At 42.9% G+C, this 18,873-nt stretch overlaps 2 protein-coding genes across 3 annotated transcripts in view; both read left to right on the top strand.

Annotated features, from left to right (window-relative positions):
- Positions 1 to 740: 740 nt before the first annotated feature.
- hacd2 (3-hydroxyacyl-CoA dehydratase 2) lies at positions 741 to 6,619 on the top strand. The gene is made up of 7 exons (XM_069533715.1): positions 741 to 978; positions 2,472 to 2,589; positions 3,168 to 3,186; positions 3,544 to 3,632; positions 4,359 to 4,480; positions 5,160 to 5,338; positions 5,584 to 6,619. Exons 1-7 carry the CDS (start codon positions 857 to 859, stop codon positions 5,664 to 5,666), a joined length of 732 nt encoding a protein of 243 aa, XP_069389816.1. The 5' UTR covers positions 741 to 856; the 3' UTR covers positions 5,667 to 6,619.
- A 3,981-nt stretch (positions 6,620 to 10,600) lies between these two features.
- adcy5 (adenylate cyclase 5) overlaps positions 10,601 to 18,873 on the top strand; it is a 57,809-nt gene continuing 49,536 nt past the window's right edge. Inside the window, exon 1 of one of the 2 annotated variants that reach the window (XM_020100649.2) lies at positions 10,601 to 12,650. In XM_020100649.2, coding sequence (XP_019956208.2) covers positions 11,721 to 12,650 — 930 coding nt within the window. In that variant the 5' untranslated portion in view covers positions 10,601 to 11,720. The remainder of the gene's footprint in view (positions 12,651 to 18,873) is intronic. The other variant, XM_020100650.2, reaches the window with a different exon arrangement.

Raw genomic sequence — 18,873 nt, 5'->3', positions numbered from 1 at the left:
TGTGTTTATATTGAATTTGTTCAGTTTCAGTTTCAAGATTGAAGGAGCTCATATTCTTATTCTATATTAGTAGAAAAACCTCACGAGGAAAATATAAACCCACTGATATGAATTTATTTAATTAGTTTATAGAATATAAAACAATTCTTTAAAAACTTAAACTTGTAATAATTAATGCAGGAAGCCCGACGTTAGCATCTTTGATTACCTTTTTCTTTTGTTTGACAAACTGTTCAAACACCAATATTTTGCATTGAAACAATTAATTTCAGTTGTTTGAATACTACTTGGTGCCTGGGGGAAATAATGAAACTGACATAAATTCAGAGGTGGGAGGAGGTCTAAATATCTATCTGTCTATCTATCTATCTATCTATCTATCTATCTATCTATCTATCTATCTATCTATCTATTCATCTATTCATCTATTCATCTATCCATCCATTACTACAAACTGAGTGTAATGTAGTCCAGGAGCCTTTAGGGGGCGGGCTTCTCAAAGAGCGTCTCTCTTTAAGAAGAGACAAAGATTTACAATCTTAGCTCAAGATAGTTCCCGCTGTGCTGTTTCTATTTAAATCTGTTGAAGGAAGAGCAGCTATGTATTCGTATACTCATAAAAAAAAATTATAAAACTACTTATTTTTGACGATGAGTAAAGTATAAAGCACAAAATGTGGATTTTAAACATGATACTTGAGTGAAACCGTCAGAAATCGGAGGCGGAACTACGGAGAGGGGAGCCGTCTGTCCCCCGTGACGGTACTTCCGGGTGTCTGCCTCCCCTCCGATGAGTCGGTGAACCCGACAGACAGCCGCTGTTGTCCGGGACCAAGCACCGTCGAGGGTCGCAGTCATGTCGGCAGCTGCTGCGGGGACCAAGGCGGGCCAGGGCGATGTGGCCCCGAAGAAGAAGAGGGGCCCCGGAGCCCTGGCCACGGCCTACCTGGTCATTTACAACGTTGTTATGACAGCGGGGTAAGTAGCGTGTGTCCTCGTGCTAACGCTGCTCCGCTGGAGTGTGTGTGTGTCTGTCTGTGTGTGTGTGTTGGTTTAGAACAAGACGAGACTCAATAATCAAACTTTTCTTATTTCGTTCTGTCAGCTTTGTGTTTGGATCGTTGATGTGCTTGTGTTGTGTATTTATTATTGTTAGCATGCACAGTGCTAACGTGTTGTGTGGTGAAGCCAGTTTGAATTAGCTCACGAACGGCTCACACAGATTAACTCTCATCAGCGTCTCACAACCACCTGCCCTGCACTTTAGTCTGACACACACACACACACACCATGCAGACACACACACACACACACACACACACACACACCATGCAGACACACAATACAGTAACACAAAGACATCTGGTGTGTTGTCTGCTCTCAGTGCTTTATTCCTCTGTGTAGCATAATATATTGCATTGACATGTTTTGCAGGATTTCATTTTTTTATACATTCACAATGTTGAAATCAAACAAGACATCAGGAACACAATTGAAGATTAGACTATAATTCAGACTAAACCAGGCAACGTGTATTAATCTGCAACTAAGTGGTAATAGATCGGAGCTGAGTGATGTGTATAAATATAAATGTCACATTATTATTATTTTAAATTTAAAGGTTTTTGCTCCAGAATGAAGGTTGTGGTTTTAACAGCTTCTTTGTGAGCACAGAATGACAAACAGCAAAACAAATCAGAGGTAGATCATGTGTTATATATCTATATCTATATATATATAGATATATATATATTGATTTATTGCCAAGCCTTATTATATATTCATTGATTCATTTATTGTCAAAAGCTGCGTTTCATTGATTTATTATTATTGTGATTATGTCATTTCAGGGATTTGTATGAGTCAGATTTCATTAAAAATGTTTTAAACAAGGATAATTTTATATCGAGAATAAACGATCGAGAATTTTTCTTTTTTGTGACATAATCAAGTTCAGATCAATAATAACTCCTCACTTCCTAACTAGTTATGCAAATTCAAAAAGTAATTACATGTATCTTGAACCATGAACTGAGAAATATCTCAGTTTTATCTCGATCATTTGCAGCCTGTTGCACAATGTAATGGTGGCTGTTGCTCACTGTTCCAACCAGTTAGGTCACATTGTGTCCCACTCAGTGTGGATGGGCCTCACAGTGCTGGCTTTGTACTGAGTCAGGGTGTCCAACACGTTTTCACTGCAGTATCTGCTAAGCAGGCCGGCTCAGTTTCTGCTGAACTGGCTCTTTAATTGAGGCTGATTACATACGAGTGACATTCTTCATTCATGTCTCAAGATTTCTTCTCCAGCTCGATATCAATGTTTTCTGATATTACATGAATCAATCCTTCTTCTGTTTAAAACAGTGAATGCGCTCAAGCAGAATTTCGCTCATCAGATCATCTGGAAGATGTTTTCTGATTTTGTTGTTGTCCTCTTGGATCTGACGTGTTTGTCCTCTGTTGTCCAGGTGGCTGGTGATCGCTGTGGGTCTGGTCAGAGCTTATCTAGCCAGAGGAAGCTACCATGGGCTGTACTACTCTATAGAGAAGCCTCTGAAGTTCTTTCAGACTGGAGCTATTCTGGAGGTGAGACGAGCTGAGTGATACAGACACAGTATATAGTAGAACAGCACTCAGTAGTACTTCCACCAAGGCCCAACAGTCCCCTCAGGAGGCCACATTATATTCAATGGTTTTGGGATTATTATTTGGATCTGCACCAAACTTCACACTCTCATAAATATCAGTCCCCTGAAGAGCCTGTGTTTTTTCATCAAGAGACTTTTCCATCAGCATAAAAAAGCATCATCAGGTTGATACGATCAGTTTGAGTCTGGATGTGCAGCGGGTGTCTCAGGCCTGTTGTCTGTCCAGCGTTTTGTGTGTCCTCTGTAACATCTCAGCGTGGTATGTTCGGCTGTCACACACGTGTGTCGTCCAGCAGTGTGGAGGCCGAGCAACAGGTCCACACACACTGTCGCTTAGTAAGAGGAGATTAGTTTTGTCAGTATCTTCCATTCATGAAACGGTCTGTGGACTGATTGAACGCTACGTGTGCTAATTCAATGTTAATCATCAGGAACAAAACACACGATTTAGAAATACAAAGTCAGTTTTTGTGTAAGTATGAGCATATTGACTCATGTTCTGTTATCTCTTCACAGATACTGCACTGTGCCGTAGGTGAGTCCCTCTTCAGCCTCCACCCTCCACCACACATCTGATCTAGAGAGCCGTGGCTGATATCTTTAAATTATAACGTGGACCGGTCACTTTGAATTTGTCAGATTTCATTTGTAGATTTTTCTCCGATCCACACACGTGCAGACAAACGCGTGTCTCCAGAGCCATAGTTGAGAAGCTGTCAATGTGATGAGTTCACAGTCCATTTCCTTCATTATCTGGGATTTGGAGCTAAAGCTAACTGACCTTTCCCAGTCTGAGCATGTACACGTACACACACACACACACACACACACACACACACACACACACACACACAGATATAGATATCAAGTGTGTGTCTTTTGTGTGTCCCAGGAATCGTACCGTCCTCAGTGGTCCTGACTGGATTCCAGGTCATGTCTCGGGTCTTCCTCACCTGGGCCGTCACACACAGTGTCAGGGAGGTAAGATGAGTTTCTCTCCAGTCACACACACATTGCATCACACACTCTAATTCACATAAGCCATTTTCAGACATGCGATGTTCGGAATATTGGGTTCAGACAATTTCTGGAGTTTTAACTCATAGAAAAGTCACCAACACACCCGCTTGCTCGCTTTAAATGTTCCGCACATTTTCCTGCTGTATTCTTTTTGGGCTCACTCAGACATTACATCAGGGGGCTGTGATGTCAAAACTTGTCTGAAAGCTGCTTTAGTGACGATAGTGGAAAATGAATTCATGATCCAAAGTGACCAGTTGATGTACTGTTTGCCCTGTTGATAGATGTGGATTGGATTAGATTGGAGAGCAGTAAATGTGTAAGTAATGTCAGACGGTCGTGCTGTAGAGTTGCAGGAATGAATCTAGTGAATAACCGATGCATTTGATGTTTTAGTGTTGCCTTTCTTTTGTCTGTCTATGTTATGATGTACTAACAAGTTGTTCTCTCATTCTCATTAAATTTGTATGTGTACTGGAAACTGTATAAATATCTTTAACATCCTATTTGCATCAGTTTTGACCTAATATGTGAGGATGGTGTCCAGCGGCCTGCAGTGTGATCTGATTTCAAACAGCATGGTTCTGCGATGAAGAGTCTAGATTAGCCAACAGCAGATTAACAACCGCGGCCCGATGCATGTTCCCCACTCGTTCCTCCTCCCATCATCCTTTGTGTTTTGTGCAGGTGCAGAGCGAGGACAGCGTGCTGCTGTTCGTCACAGCCTGGACCGTCACAGAGATCATCCGCTACTCTTTCTACACCTTCAGCCTGCTCAACCACCTGCCTTACCTCATCAAATGGGCAAGGTAGGAAAAAGTCTGCCCGAGAGACATGCATCACCAAACCCACCGGAAATCTTTTCACTGTACAAATCTTCATCTGCTTGTCTGCCTGGTGGGATTCATGTGCATCTACGAGCAGAGCAACAGTTGTTAAGCCCCCCCGCCCCCCCCCCCCCCCCCCACAGTCTTTGTTGCCAGGTAGCAAATGAGGCCGTCGCTATATTGGTATTCACTTTTAGCTCGAGCTGCACCACGAGGGACAGAAACACTGCTCGTTCACCCCGTTTGTAGTTAAAGAAGAGAGAGATCTTTTAACTTCTGTCTTTGATATTTATTCTCTTTGCAGGAGAAATGCAGCTCAGTGTATCTCGTGTTTGATTGCAAAGCTTTCTCCTCTGAAGGCCTGATCCCTCAACAGTTCTACGATTAACCGTGCAGAGGCAGCATTACATCCTATTTATTTACATTCTTCAACATTCTTGTCAAGCAGCAGATGTTAAAATATTTATATCACAGTATATTGAGAGTTTGATGTAATTTAAAGTGGGAATGCAGATGTTTCTTTGTTTCTTTAATGCGTTTCCATTAGAATTGGCACCAGGTCTCTAATCAAATTCACTAGAACCATTGCCTGCTTGTTAATTGTTGTGGCGCAAACACCAAGATATCAAATCAAATGTTTTCACCTTCTCTGTCTCTGCAGGTACACCTTCTTCTTCATGCTGTACCCTATGGGAGTGACCGGGGAGCTGCTGACTATCTACGCAGCTCTGCCGTATGTGCAGAAGACCGGCCTGTACTCCATCACTCTTCCCAACAAGTACAACTTCTCCTTCGATTACCACTCCTTCCTCATCCTCGCCATGATCTCCTACATTCCCCGTAAGTCAACAGGCAGATTTTACTTTCGTACCCTTTCGTGATAATAAGAACACGCAGCATCGATCCTGATCTTCCACTAAGAATTTGCTCGACATCACATATGCAGAGCTCTGCTAAAGGACAGTTCGAGTGTTTATCTTTCTCCAATAGAAGAAAGTATCTCACAGTTCTTCAGTGAAAGTCTCTTTTGTTGATATTGTTGTAGTCTGTATTTCACATACTGATCCTCCTCTGCCTCCCTTCAGTCTTCCCCCAGCTTTACTTCCACATGATACGACAGAGGAAGAAGGTGCTGGGCCACATAGAGGACTACAGCAAAGTGGAGTGAGCTGAACAGTATTCACACAGAAATTAAAAAACCAAAACAACCGAGAGAAGAGGAACTAAATCACATCTGATTTACACAAAACCCGGCCAGATTTCAAACTGCCAGAGCTGACCTGGCAGACGATCAAATTATCAAGCTACGTTATTGTTCTCTTTCTTTCTCTTCCAGCTGTTGTATAAATGCTCACTAATGAACAAACTGGTGATATTTGTTTTGCTGTTTTCATTTATGAACTAGCAGGGCATCGGAGACCTCCGCCATGTTTAACCAACTAACAACAAACACCAATGAAAACATAACCCACTTGGTGGAGGTGATAAAATAGGTGCTGTCTTCTTTGTCTGAGGTTATAGTACAATTTGTTTGAGATCAGTGGGTCACTTGACATAGAAGCTATTAAAAAAACTAGAGCGCATACCTCCGCCAAGTCCCAACAGTCTCCTTATGAAACCACATTTTTATTTGAATCTGCTCCAAATCCCACACACTCATGGATGTCAGTCTGCTCGTAAAATATCTATCCCGTAATGTGTAAGAAAGTGAAAAGTAAATCCTGGCTCCACCGAGATCAATTCATTCATTTTTGCGTAATCCTGCAAACCAACCAACTAACTAACGCAGATGAAAACACGGCGTCCTCGTCTGCGGTTACTCTATTACAGCCAAAGATCTTACGGCTACAGACGAACGGTATCAAAAACCCTCTTTCTTTAAATAACACAATGGAAAGATAGATTTCTCTCCTCCCCATAGTCTTTTTTTTAAAGATGCATTTCTTCTTCACTGCAGCGTAGAGAGAATAATGTGAAGACTAGTTCTGTTTCTAGGTCGTCTGTAAGTTTTTGCATCTACAGTGTGAAGTCCACATGTGTCTGTTGTTTTTTTCCCCTCATTTCATTAGTCAGACATTTGATTACATTCCTAATTTAATCAATAAATGATTTTTATTTTCATTTTGTGCTTGCATGGTTTTCCTCTTGTGTTTCTGTTTCCCATCATCCCCCGGTGCTGATGCTGAGTTGAGTCTTTTGGTTTCCCCTCATCGTTTGATGTTCACTAACCTGACGTAGCCAGCAGGTGGCTGAAGAGGTGTCGTGCTTTGACTTCACACATTCCTCATCTCTTCAGCTGCTTCAGTTTTTTTTTTTATCCCTTTATTGAAACTAACTGGTTTTAGCATAGTGTAGCACTTCAGTTTGTGAACCATCTAAATTACACCACGCACACTTTCATCCTTTTTGTCTTTTTCTAAATACATTGAGCGCACGTACCTCAACCAGTCGGCCAAATAGTTCTAAAGTACACACAGTCATATCGATTCCCTATATATGCCTGATTTTAATTTCATTGTTCCCTGGGAATTTATTAAAATATCCACACAAAAACATTAAAGAAAGTGGAAAAAAAATTCCCGGATCTGCGACATAATTGAATGGCTTCTTCTCTGACCCATCTCACATCCTTCCACCAAGTTTTTTGGAAATCTCTTGTGTTGCTTTTGTGTAATCTTGCTTACAAACAAACAGATGGGGGTGAAAACATAACCTCCTTAATTAAGAGGGTGAGTTAAAAACTTTTATCATAAGAGAAAATAATGAAGATTATTATCTTATCTATTATTTGTTGTGAGACTTTAGCAAAAAAAAAAAAAAGAACGGATAGCACAACCTACAGTAGCAACAGTGTTTTCAGATTAAATGAGCTTTAACGTTTGACACAAAGGATAAAAAAGTATCGTAGCCCAGAAATGTGTCGGGTGGTTAAGTTAATGGACTTTGATTTTAAAACACAGTGATGTCACAATACCTGTGTGCATAAAAGTGATGGTCATTGTTTCACACAGAGCGATGTGAGCTGAAGTGCTTTTCCCATGAGGCACAAACATTTAATGAGATTGTTGTCGTGGGTGGATTTAATAATGTGCAACAAAAAGAGAGAACTGTGAATAAGAACAGTTTTATTAGGCTTCCCGATGAAGTAAGAATTACTTTGCCAGGGACATCCAACATTTTCTCCTGTTGTCCTGAATGGTTGATATTTTCTTTTTGCTCCGCTGCAGTCGTTACAAAGAACATCTTCTCACAAACCCCTGGTGGAAAATATCCAACCTGAGATTTCTACATCCAGTTCAATTTACTTGTCGTGCTCCCAGCGCTAAAAAAATTAAAATTAAACCGATGCCAGAAAAATCTATCTCTCAAATCCAATCCAGATGTGTTACACCTGCATTTGCGTCACATGTCTTGAAGGTCTCCTCTCCCAGGAGCTGGTTCTTTGTCCCTCTACACAGCTTTGGAGCCACTGCTCTCGAGTGTCGAATCTGGTTTTTATAACATTTTATATTCAGAAGATGGTGGTTAACATGAGTGGAGTCTACAGTGAGGTCTGTGTATCTGACATGTTAGATGTTGTCTTTAAATCCGACTCTTTTTAATGTTTGCGTGCCTTTCTAGATTTTAATTTTCTTGAATAGCAGGCAGAAAACTCGAATATATCTCAGAGCTTTTCCACAAGAGGTAAGTGAGAAGTATGTTTTGTAACCAGGGTGAAACGGATCATTTAATGTTTCTTCAAACTATGTTTTCAGAAATGAACGCTCATCGGTCTCTCATAAATCTGTCTTAACGTCATGATTGGAAAACTGTCTCATGCTCCTTTGTTCTGCAGCGAACAGCGAAGTTTTTGTCTTTTCTCTCACAAAATCGTCGAGCATGACATTGGATACTCGTTTGAAACGTGTTGCAGGAAGCAGGAGTGCAGCTCGTCGTAACACTGCATGAAAGTTGGAATGTGAACGCCTGGAATGATGACCTGTGTTTCAACATGGCTTAAAAAAAAAAAAAGAGAAAGTACTAAAGCATGACATATGTTACTCCAGAACCGGTTCTGCTGAATAAAGTTTTGATACAAATGTTTTGCATGGGGCCAGTATACTTTGTACAGGTATGAACATTGAGTCTATATTTACAATAAACCTGTAACATGGGAAGCATAGACACGATTATTCAAATGTGAGTTTTACTGCACTGTTAATAATTCAGTGGATGATCTCCATGTTTGCTTTAAATGTACCAGTGACTCATGCACAACGACACGGGGATCAGTCTGTCGTGCGGTTTAATGGAGCTGGAAGGTTTCACCAGATGCAAACCAGCTCAGACATATCTTTAAAACCCATTATCAACACTGTCATGCATTCACTCCAATGAAAATGGATTTTGTTGGCAGGTCAGGATGTGCACGTCTCAGGAGACGGATCCTCTCGCTGGCTTTTAATGTCAAGCACCTGAACGTTCAGGAGCAACAGCAGAGCCGACGACTGTCACATTAGACAACAAGTCGGTGTGTCACCACCGGTCTGATCATATCAATGTGATCAAATGATGTAAAGAGCATCACGCGCGATCACACATGCACTGTATGAACTCACACTTGTGTAGTATACAGTATTTAAAAATGAAGAAATACAGAAACTACATTTAAATATCAGTAATTTATTTCCACTTCTTGTTGTTATGTGATTCAGCTGTTGGGAAATATAGTTAAAATACAAGGAAAACAGGCAAGAACACTGAGTCCTACATTTCCCATAATGCAAATCTATTGTCTTTCTATTAGACCATTTATCCATCCATGACATCTCTGCATCATCAGGGCTTATTTATAGAGATCTGACAAAGATCTTCCAAACAGTTTACGATTGTAAAAGAATGTATTTGCTGTCATGAGTGAAGAGTGCCCGCTAAATAACGTGTGTCCAATTTGAACCATTAATTAGTGATAAGGAACAGACACTGTCAGGGGAGGAGTCAACTCGCCCACATTACTCTGTTTGAGCTGAATATTCCTTTTGTATATTCAACAATTAATTGTGTTTGTGTGAGACTGGAAAGAGAGCGAGCACAGAAGTCATAAGACGAGAAGAGAAAACTAGTTGCTCAACTTTAATCAAGACAAATTTGTGTCTGATTTATATCTGAGCTCCCTTCTTATTTGATGAAGTCAGTGTTGAATGGAGGCTCCTGTTCTCTCCGTTAACACTGTTTCACCCTTGATGAATTCCAAATCAGCAGAGGGAATTCGGCTGGAGGTGAGCTGGTCCCAGAAAACACATGAGGCTCCCTGTCACATGCTTCCAATTTGTATTTGTCAGCACACAATGTGAACCCAAATGGCACAAATGCTCTTTTCCTGGATGTGAGTGACCAGAGACCGCCACTGGATACAAGCGACACATATTCTTTCTGACCCCGTCTTCAATAAAAACTGAACTGAGCCATAGTCTGCAGGTACACTCAGCCTGTTGTACAATAAGATAGAAAAGATATAAAGAGCTGAACGTGATGATAGTTTTCAATTTCGATTTCTGATAATTAACAAAGAAAAACATGTACACAACCTTCTTCTGTTGTCCAGTCAACAATTTAAAACCAAAATATACTTGATATTCATATAAGAAAATGAATTACAAATAGTTATAGTTAACGAATCAATCTAGTTTTAAAAAAATGTAAAACCTAAGTCGACAAATCATAAAGTACAAGATCTAAAACTAAAGTGATATATGTGATATATCATCTCAAATCACAGACAACAAACAGCCTAAATTATACCTCATTTAAAAGCAATGAGAAAATAATACAAGCAAATAAAAGAAACAATGAGGTAAGAGCCATTGTGTGAGGATAAGCCTCATTATGTAGTTGGACCTCAAGTCCCAGGACCCCCAGCGTGTGTGTGTGTGTGTGTGGGTGTGTGTGTGTGTGTGGGGGTGTGTGTGTGTGTGTGGGGGTGTGGGGGGGGAATCCAGCTGTGAGGACAAACCCCGCCCATTCATCGAGAGATGTGGAGAGCTCAGATGTGGATTGACGGGCCTGTCGTCCAATGACAGGGCGCCGGAGCGTGACTCACCCTGTCCTCTCCTCCAGTGGCAGCTTGGCGGAGGGGCGGGCCGCAGGAAGCACACTTGGTTGAATGACCATTAAAGCAGCAATCAGCGGTAAATATGTGATGATGCCCCGCTACGAAACAGACACCGAGCGGACCGTCCGAGCCGGGGAGACTGCGCGCTTTGGCACCGCCGGGTAGACGCACCGTGCCCCGCTTGGCCGCGCGCGGAGCCCGGGCTGCTGAACCAAACCTCAAATCGCTCCCTGGGGGAATCGAACAGTGATGGACAGCTGTTGGACAGTGATCCCGGCGCCGAGGCAGAAGGTAAACTGACCGTGTTGCAAACACACGCTGCACCATGGACCAGGGGGCTGTTGTTTGCGGCTGCCACCGGCGGAGAAGGAGCAGCGGCCGGTGAGTTTGTCTCCTCCGCTCCCATCAGCGCAAACGTGCGGAGGATCGTGATGATGCTTTGCGGCCAAACGTGAGGCTCCCACCCCTGAGCACGCTGCGATGTTACGGTGCGTCTTCGGAGGAACCGCCAACATGAGATTCGACTTTTTAATCCTCCTCCACCGTCTCTTTTACGCACAAACCGCTCACAGGAACCCAGGACACATGTGCGCAGATATTACGGATCCACGGTGTAATTGACGTTGTTGCGCTATGATCTCCAGGGGCCATCTGCACGGGTGTAATGGTTTCATCGTGTGCATTGCGCGCTGCCGTGCAACCTCTCCATGGATGGTGGTTAATTGGGCCCAATGATGTGGAGCCAAATCCACCTGGACCACATGTTCCCTCCTCTCCGTGCGCAACTGGCTCCCTTGTGACTTTTGCGCATGTTTAATTGTTTTTATCCCCGGAGGGGTTTTTTTTAATCACCACTTCTGCTTATTGTTTTGGATAATTCCATGGCGATTTACAAAAAATAAAGATTTTAAGAGTAAAAAAGTGAAGTGACTGTGACAGTTCCCACGTTATTAAAGGATAGAAGCGCACAGATCTCAGCCAACTATGGGACGTTTCTCCATCAGTGCGCGTTTGTTGCGCCTCCTCGTTGGGACTAAATAGTTTTCTGACACTATTTGTCAGCGGAGCAAAACTTTCCCTGCAGTTTCCATTAGTTTAAACACATCCTACTGTCGCCTCCAGCCATCCACCATGTCCAGATCAAACAGTGTCAGCCCACCCGGAGTCGGTGCGCCGAAGCTGAGGGGAGGGACCGAACACAGAGCAGCTTGGGGAGAGTCTGAGTCTGTGGCCAACGGGTGCCCATACTCTGCCAGATCCCCGCGCAAGAAGCTCACTCGGACTAACAGTCGGTGGCGAGAGGAGGATGATCCGGAACACCGGCAGCCCGGGCGAGCCTCCACCACCGTCAGCAGGGTCAGCTTCAGGTCCAGGTCGGCTTGGCAGGACCATGGCGAGGAGAACCGAGGCCGCGCGTCCCCGAAACGCCCCAACGACGAGGTGAGACCCAAGTCCGTGGAGCTGGGTCTGGAGGAGCGCAGAGCCAAGCGGAGGAGCAACGACGAGGAGGTCATGCCCGATGTTAACTTTTCTCTGGTGGCGTGCTGCACCAGCGTCATGCACATTTTCAAATCCAAGAAATTCCAGTCGGAGAAGTTGGAGCGGCTCTACCAGCGCTACTTTTTCCGCCTCAACCAGAGCAGCCTGACCATGCTGATGGCGGTGCTGGTGCTGGTCTTCACGGTCATGCTGGGCTTCCACTGCTCCGGCGGGGCGACGGGGCCGAGCGTGACGTTCGTGGTGGTGTTTTCCGTTGCCATCTTCCTCACACTCGTGCTCATGGTGGTGTGCAACAGGAACGGCTTCCATCAGGACCACATGTGGATCGTGTGCTATGTGGTCATCCTGCTGGTGCTGGTGGTCCAGGTGATCGGGGTTCTGCTCGTGCAGCCCAGGAGCGCGTCGGAGGGCATCTGGTGGACCGTGTTCTTCATCCATGTCATCTACACCCTGCTGCCTGTCAGGATGCGCGCCGCGGTCATCACTGGAGTTATTCTGTCCGCCATCCACGTGGCTGTTTCCTGGATGTTAAACGGCGTGGACAGCTTTCTGTGGAAGCAGGTATGTGGAACAATGTGCTTTGTTTATCATGCTTTTAGGATAAAGTGCACAGGGAGCTGATAGTACGCACACACGCAGTTTGTGCAGCTATCCATGTTAGGACTTTGCACTGACTTTCACTCTTAGTGGACCGGTTAACCAAAACTTTATTCCTAACCATGACCAAATCATACCCAACCATGTAATGTAATCTAGAAATTACGTTTTAGCTCGTGAGGACTGGACTTGTGTTTGTGCTAGAAAAAGTCTTGAAGATGCAAAACGTTTCTGGTTAAGGTTTAGGGTCAGATGTGGTTAGGTCTGGGATAAGGTTTTGGTCAGGCTGTCCGCAATGAAGTCAATGCAAAATCCTACTGAGAATTAGGACTTCGGAGCCACAAGGTCTGATCCTGACAAGGTCAGTGTTTTTGCTGGAAAGGGTCCTAAAGACACAACAACAACAAGTACACACACACACACACACACACACACACACACAGTGCAGAACACGGGCATTTCCTTTTAAAGCGTCCTGCTGCCAAACTTTTCTTCATTCATGAAACTTGGGGTTTGGCACTTACAGAAGGTTGAACGAGATGCTATCCAATGGGAGAGAGGCGTTCCCTTCTTTACTGCAAATTTCCCCCAGTTTGGGACAAATAAAGGATTAACTTATCTTATCTTATCTATCCCATGTCCAAAAGCTCCTCACAGCGGTGGCATGCACCGACTGTCTCAGGGGGCAGGAGAGAAAATGAAAAAGTGTCACCATCACCTCTCTCATGCACTTTTCTTCACTCGGCTGCTTAAGTGAATTTATGTGTGTTGGAAAAGTGCAAAAGAAAGGATGTTGTTGAGGAGAGCCTGTGCAAAATCTCATAATCCGTCATGTAGAATGTACAGAGTCCAAAAAAGGTGCATACTTATTAGAGAGGAATCAGGGAGGCTGTGTTAACGCAGCCACTAGGAGGCCGTGACAGCGGACTTTTCATCTAGCCTTGACGATTTTGACCACGCAAGCATGAACACCTCTGCCTTCAGATGTGTTTCAACCATGAAGGTTGCATGAAGGTTATTGTGTTGACCAAATGGCATTAGAAGTTAGTTGCACTTTGGCTGACGAGAGGGGGGGGGGGTGACAGGTCCTGAAAAATGCCACCACAAATACAAAAGTGTTGATTTTCTCATCCAGTTCTCTTGCTGTCACCATGGCTGCAGTCCGTGTAACACCAAATAACTTAATTGTGCAAATTGATCCAGGGATTGTTGCACAAACACTTCGCCAAGAGATGCAATGTTGCCACGGAAACCACCGCTGGTTTGATACTCGTACAGGGTGCAGAAAACTAGAATTGTAACACAAGTGCATCCAATGCAACCTACTGTCAGACGCTTCCTTGTTTCCACTTTGAATAACTTCACCAACAGTGTGAAAAGAGGCTCTTCTATAAATAGCAATAATGTCAGAAAAAAACAAATTAGATTTCAGGCAAAAATAGAGACTGTGGCTTTATTCTAGTTTCTAGTTGTGTGTAACAGACTTGGATGTAATGAACGTGCACGAGAACACACCAGAATGAGGTTTTAATGTTTCTGACTGGGTATATTTATTATATCTTTAAGCAATAGCTCGGATATGCAGATAATATAAATCCAACCTCCAACCTCTTAACATTGGCCTCTGAGCACATTTCTTACCACAGATATTTAGATTTTCATAATAAAGTGAAGATAAAGCTGCTGGTTAAATGCCTCATATTTAAGCTGTTTACAGAAGAAATAAGCGTTGGTGCCCTCGGCTTCGGAAAGACTGATCTCAGGTCGTGTGTTTTACTGCATCTGGACTTGTAATAATCTCCCAGTTGATAGTTTCAAGGGATATTTGTTAATGTGCTGCTGAGCCTACGCGTTGCTCATAAAATCTAAATGCCCCAGGTTGTGATTTTTTTTTTTTTACAACATCGATATTACTTTCAAAACATTTCTGCTGGAATCTTCAATAAAGATTCTTGCACAAATGGGTGTAATTTTCCACAATTAGTTAAAGCTACACTTAACGGCATCATACACGTACGAGTTCTAACCCTCAAACTCCCTGCATGTGTTTTGCTGAAGCTCTAAACTCTCTTCGTATTGTTCAGGCTGTTTCCAGCTCACTTCACAGTTTTTATCAGGCCCCTGTGCTGCTCATAAACATTTTCTCCAACTATGTGGCTCCTCTACGTTAAGTGCTTTTATTAAGATGCCTCCCTGAATATTAGATGATTTAACTCTATGGTTTTGTACTGAGCTTCTCCTGAGATGTCCGTCGATGTTCCACTTAAGGGAAAGCTGAATGGAAACGTTCAGTTTCATCATTTGAGGTCTGGTTATTTCTGTAAAAGGTAAATAAGTAACTTTCCTCATCATCAGTCATGTATCTAGCTTTAGAGAAAATTAAGTTATGCACCATTTAAAAACCCATAAAAGTGCATTAACAGCCTCGTAATATGGTTCAGTGTCAAAAATCCTCTTCAGTCATGTGAACAAGTGCATCAGCAGTGAACACGGGCAAAGAATTTGTTGAACTCCGGAAAAGACGTCGGATTTCACTTTTTCAACGCTTTGTTTCTTTTTGGAATCTAATATTTAGTTTTCTAAGCAAAAACCCAGCGAGAAGTTTAGTTTTTTTGTGTGAATGGCATGTGACCCAGCATCTATTTGTGTTTTCTTTTCTCTAGCGAAAGCCACATTGTCATTTGATGTGTTGATGTGAGTGTGTGGGAACGAGCTGCTGTATTTGTTGTTCTTTCCTCACCATGCTGTTGTTTTTAGCATATCTGTTCTCTCCTGTTTACATAAGACCCGGCTCTTCGCTGAGTTAGACCGCTGCTGTTTATGTGCGATCCCAAGATAATGCCATTTCTTCTACGTGTGCTCCCAGGAAAACTGATTTTTATCCCAAGATTTTTTCGAATTCAACATCGTTCAACCTTGTAACCTTCCCCCTGCAGCGCTTCCTTCCCTTTGCTGTTCAAACTCCGGTGGAAGACACCATTTTGACAACAGCGTAAAGTGTGAGTGGCTGTTGAACGTCACGGCTCTTTACAGGTGAAACCGAAACCTGAAATGGGAATAACTTTGAGCACGGTAGGTTTAATGAGCACACGGAGGCAGATGTTGAAAGAACGACAGGATGTGGTTTTTCTGTGGGTCTTTTGTTTCACCTCATCCAGGTACTTTGCTTGAAATCAGAGTTTTAGGCTCCATAGCACGAGGTCTGTATTTCAATGTGAAGCAGGATTTGTTTAACTAACTAACTGAAAAATATATATTATTATTTTGTCTATGTAATTTAAACTAATGGAAATCTAACTTCTGTCTAATGTTAAGACAAGAAGCTAGAAGGTTCTGGATTTGAACCTGATGAAGTTTGCATGTTCTCTCCATATCTACGTAGGTTTTCTCCAGGTCCCAAAGTCCAAAGACCTGCAGACTAGGGTTGGGTCGTGTGGAGACTGTAGATTGTCTGTAGGTGTGAATGGTTGTTTGTCTGTGTGCGTTGGCTCTGTGATGAGCTGGCGACGTCTCCAGGGTTTAACACGGCGCTCTCTCGACGCTCAAAGGATAAGCAGTATGGATGATGCATGGACGGACGGACATCTAAGAAAGATGATCCTGGATTTAAAACTGAGAACCAGCTTCGGCTTTTCTTTTTGGAGTTTGTGCATTTTCAATAGACTACCTCAATGCCAGCTGAGATTGGCTCTGGCTCCCAGGGACCGTAAGTTGAAAGTTTCTTCTTCCTGTCCCCCCAAAAAACCTGGGGTGCTACTGTTGAGGCGGAGTTTGCAGTGCTGGACTACAGGCAGGTTTATACAGAAAACAAGCTGTGGTGGGTGCGAGTATCCATGTGAGGAAATGCTTTGGGAACTCGCAGTGCTGTTGACATTAAAAATAAAAATTACAACTCGCAGCATCGTCTTTTTATCCCGCGTCTTCTTCTGCATTGTCAAAACGTGGTGCCATCATTTGAAGTGGTTCTTTCCCAACTTCAGATTATTTCCATTTTCAGATTTTAGTCCTCGGGTCTCCAACCTCAGGTGAAGCCACTGGGGATTTGTTCAGGTTGCCACAATAGTTGGTGAGCAACATATAGTAACAGACTCTCCATCGCCTGTTGCGTCCTTGAAATCTCCTTTCCTACCTCTGCCTTAGCAGAACGTTATGAGCAACAACTTTATTACTTTGCATCGTGCAAGATGGATCTGTTTAACTTCTCTTATCTTTACTATTCATGAGATTCTTGCAGGAACTTTATGCTCCTGAGTTACTGTTGAGTTCCTGTGTTTAGCTGAGAAGCTGCATCCTCCACAAATTCAGGGAGCGGGGAATTTAAGGGGCTCAGTCCTTGCTGGCGGGATTCCAGTGATAACAGGGTCTGCCCATCTAATTGAAATGCCTATTACTCATAATGTGTGTAAATTCAAAACAGATGTCCACATCATCTCCCCTTCCTTTAACTGTCTTTAGGCAGCCATCCCTCCTGGTCCTGACCTGCTTTAAGACATGTTTTTAATTTCCCCATGAGACTCGACTCCTGTGGAAAGACTTTTAACCTCTACCCTCCCCTCCAGGACAAAAGTACACGTGCTTGAGAGTAATGAGACAAAAGTGCCCCCCAGGAAAACTTCTCTAAATCAGAATCCAAACTTCAGATTTCACATAACAAAGTTCATTGCTGTATCGCTGTCCCCTGTGGCAGTTTCCAAATAGTTTCAGCGGCTTTCTGATTAGTTTGATTGTATCTGTAGCTCCCAGAGGCTGAGGAGTGTGACAGAGGATGCTGCTGTTATAGAGATACGGTTTGATCCAAACATGGACGCAGGGCAGGCCTGAGTACTGTTCACAAACCGCTGCTGACGCATTCCCCTGCGTGTCCAGAAAAACCGCTCAGAACTGCTGTAACTTAGCAACAGATTTTATTTCACAAACGCCAAGCGGCTCCTCTCAGCGCTTCCCTGGGAGTAACCTGTGTGTATTTCACCTCCAGTCACTGACAGCCTGCACATCGTCTGTGTAGCGGCCAAACAGAGAGACATGACTTCTGTAGAATGCTCCTATCACTGCCCCCCCTCTGTGCTCTGCGCACACTGTGTCCTCCTAAAACAGCGCTGACGCACTTGTGTGTAGATTTCAAAAGTGTTTGGTCATTTTAATTGTTCCTGGAATCAACTAGATCCATTTCTATTTTTAAAAACCCCTCGCAAATCTTGTCCTGTAAAATATTATATACATTTTGAATTTAACTAGAAACTCTTTTAGCAGAGTTTGACAAATCAAAATCATTCATTTTTATTCTTGTTTGTATAAAACATAGTGTTAATTTGTTGGTTCCTTTGCTGAGGTGCAGTCGACAAAAAGCAGAAATGCTTCAAAAGCAGAACCTGACTCATACAGATTCAGGGGCTGATGTCGATACAGATATAATGGAGTAAGACCGTCAATGATCCTTGAGAGGTCAAACCCTGACGAAATGTAATTGTGGCTTGATATTTGACTGTTAACCATAAATTTCATTATAGATAACTATAAATATGCAAATGCAACCAAATATATATAAAAAAAATAAATAAGCATAAATGCAGATCACATTCGTCACTGTTCATTTCTGTATATTGTCAAACATGATCACGGTGAAAGGCTCCTATTGGCTGATGTTTTTCTTACCACACTGTTCACATTAACCTGCAAAATAGCTTCTGAAATGGTCTGAAGAGGAATTCGACTTCTGTGTGTGTCTTGTTGCATATTTAATAAAGAGCGAACATCCTCCGTTTGATGTCGTCTGCATGTTCCTGTTATTACAAGCTGATTATTTGACAGTGAATGTAAAACTGATGGATGGTTTCCACTCTCACGCTGTTGTGTTTGCACTGTGGCGAGCGCAGCAACACTTGGCTGTCGGGCTTCGTTGCTTCATTCCAGCTCATCTGACATTCATTAACTTTCATTAGTTTGTGTGCTCTGAAGGAATTCAGACTCGTTGTGATTATTATTTGCAGGGGAATGAAAAAATGATTATCATCCACATCTTATTCGTATTAAAGTGGTATCGGCTTCCTGGTGACCAGATCAGTTTTGTGGTGATTAGCGTAATTCCTGGTGTTATGGACTTATAATGAGATTAATCTTCATTATTCTGAGTAAAGGCAGATCTCAATCGCCATTTTGTTATATTTCATTATTCATGTAGCTTTTGGAT

The sequence above is a fragment of the Paralichthys olivaceus genome, chromosome 10 (genome assembly GCF_024713975.1).
Source record: "Paralichthys olivaceus isolate ysfri-2021 chromosome 10, ASM2471397v2, whole genome shotgun sequence".
NCBI classification, from domain to species: domain Eukaryota; kingdom Metazoa; phylum Chordata; class Actinopteri; order Pleuronectiformes; family Paralichthyidae; genus Paralichthys; species Paralichthys olivaceus.
The sequence above is the reverse complement of the archived record's forward strand: the minus strand, read 5'-3'. Positions and strand labels throughout refer to the sequence as shown.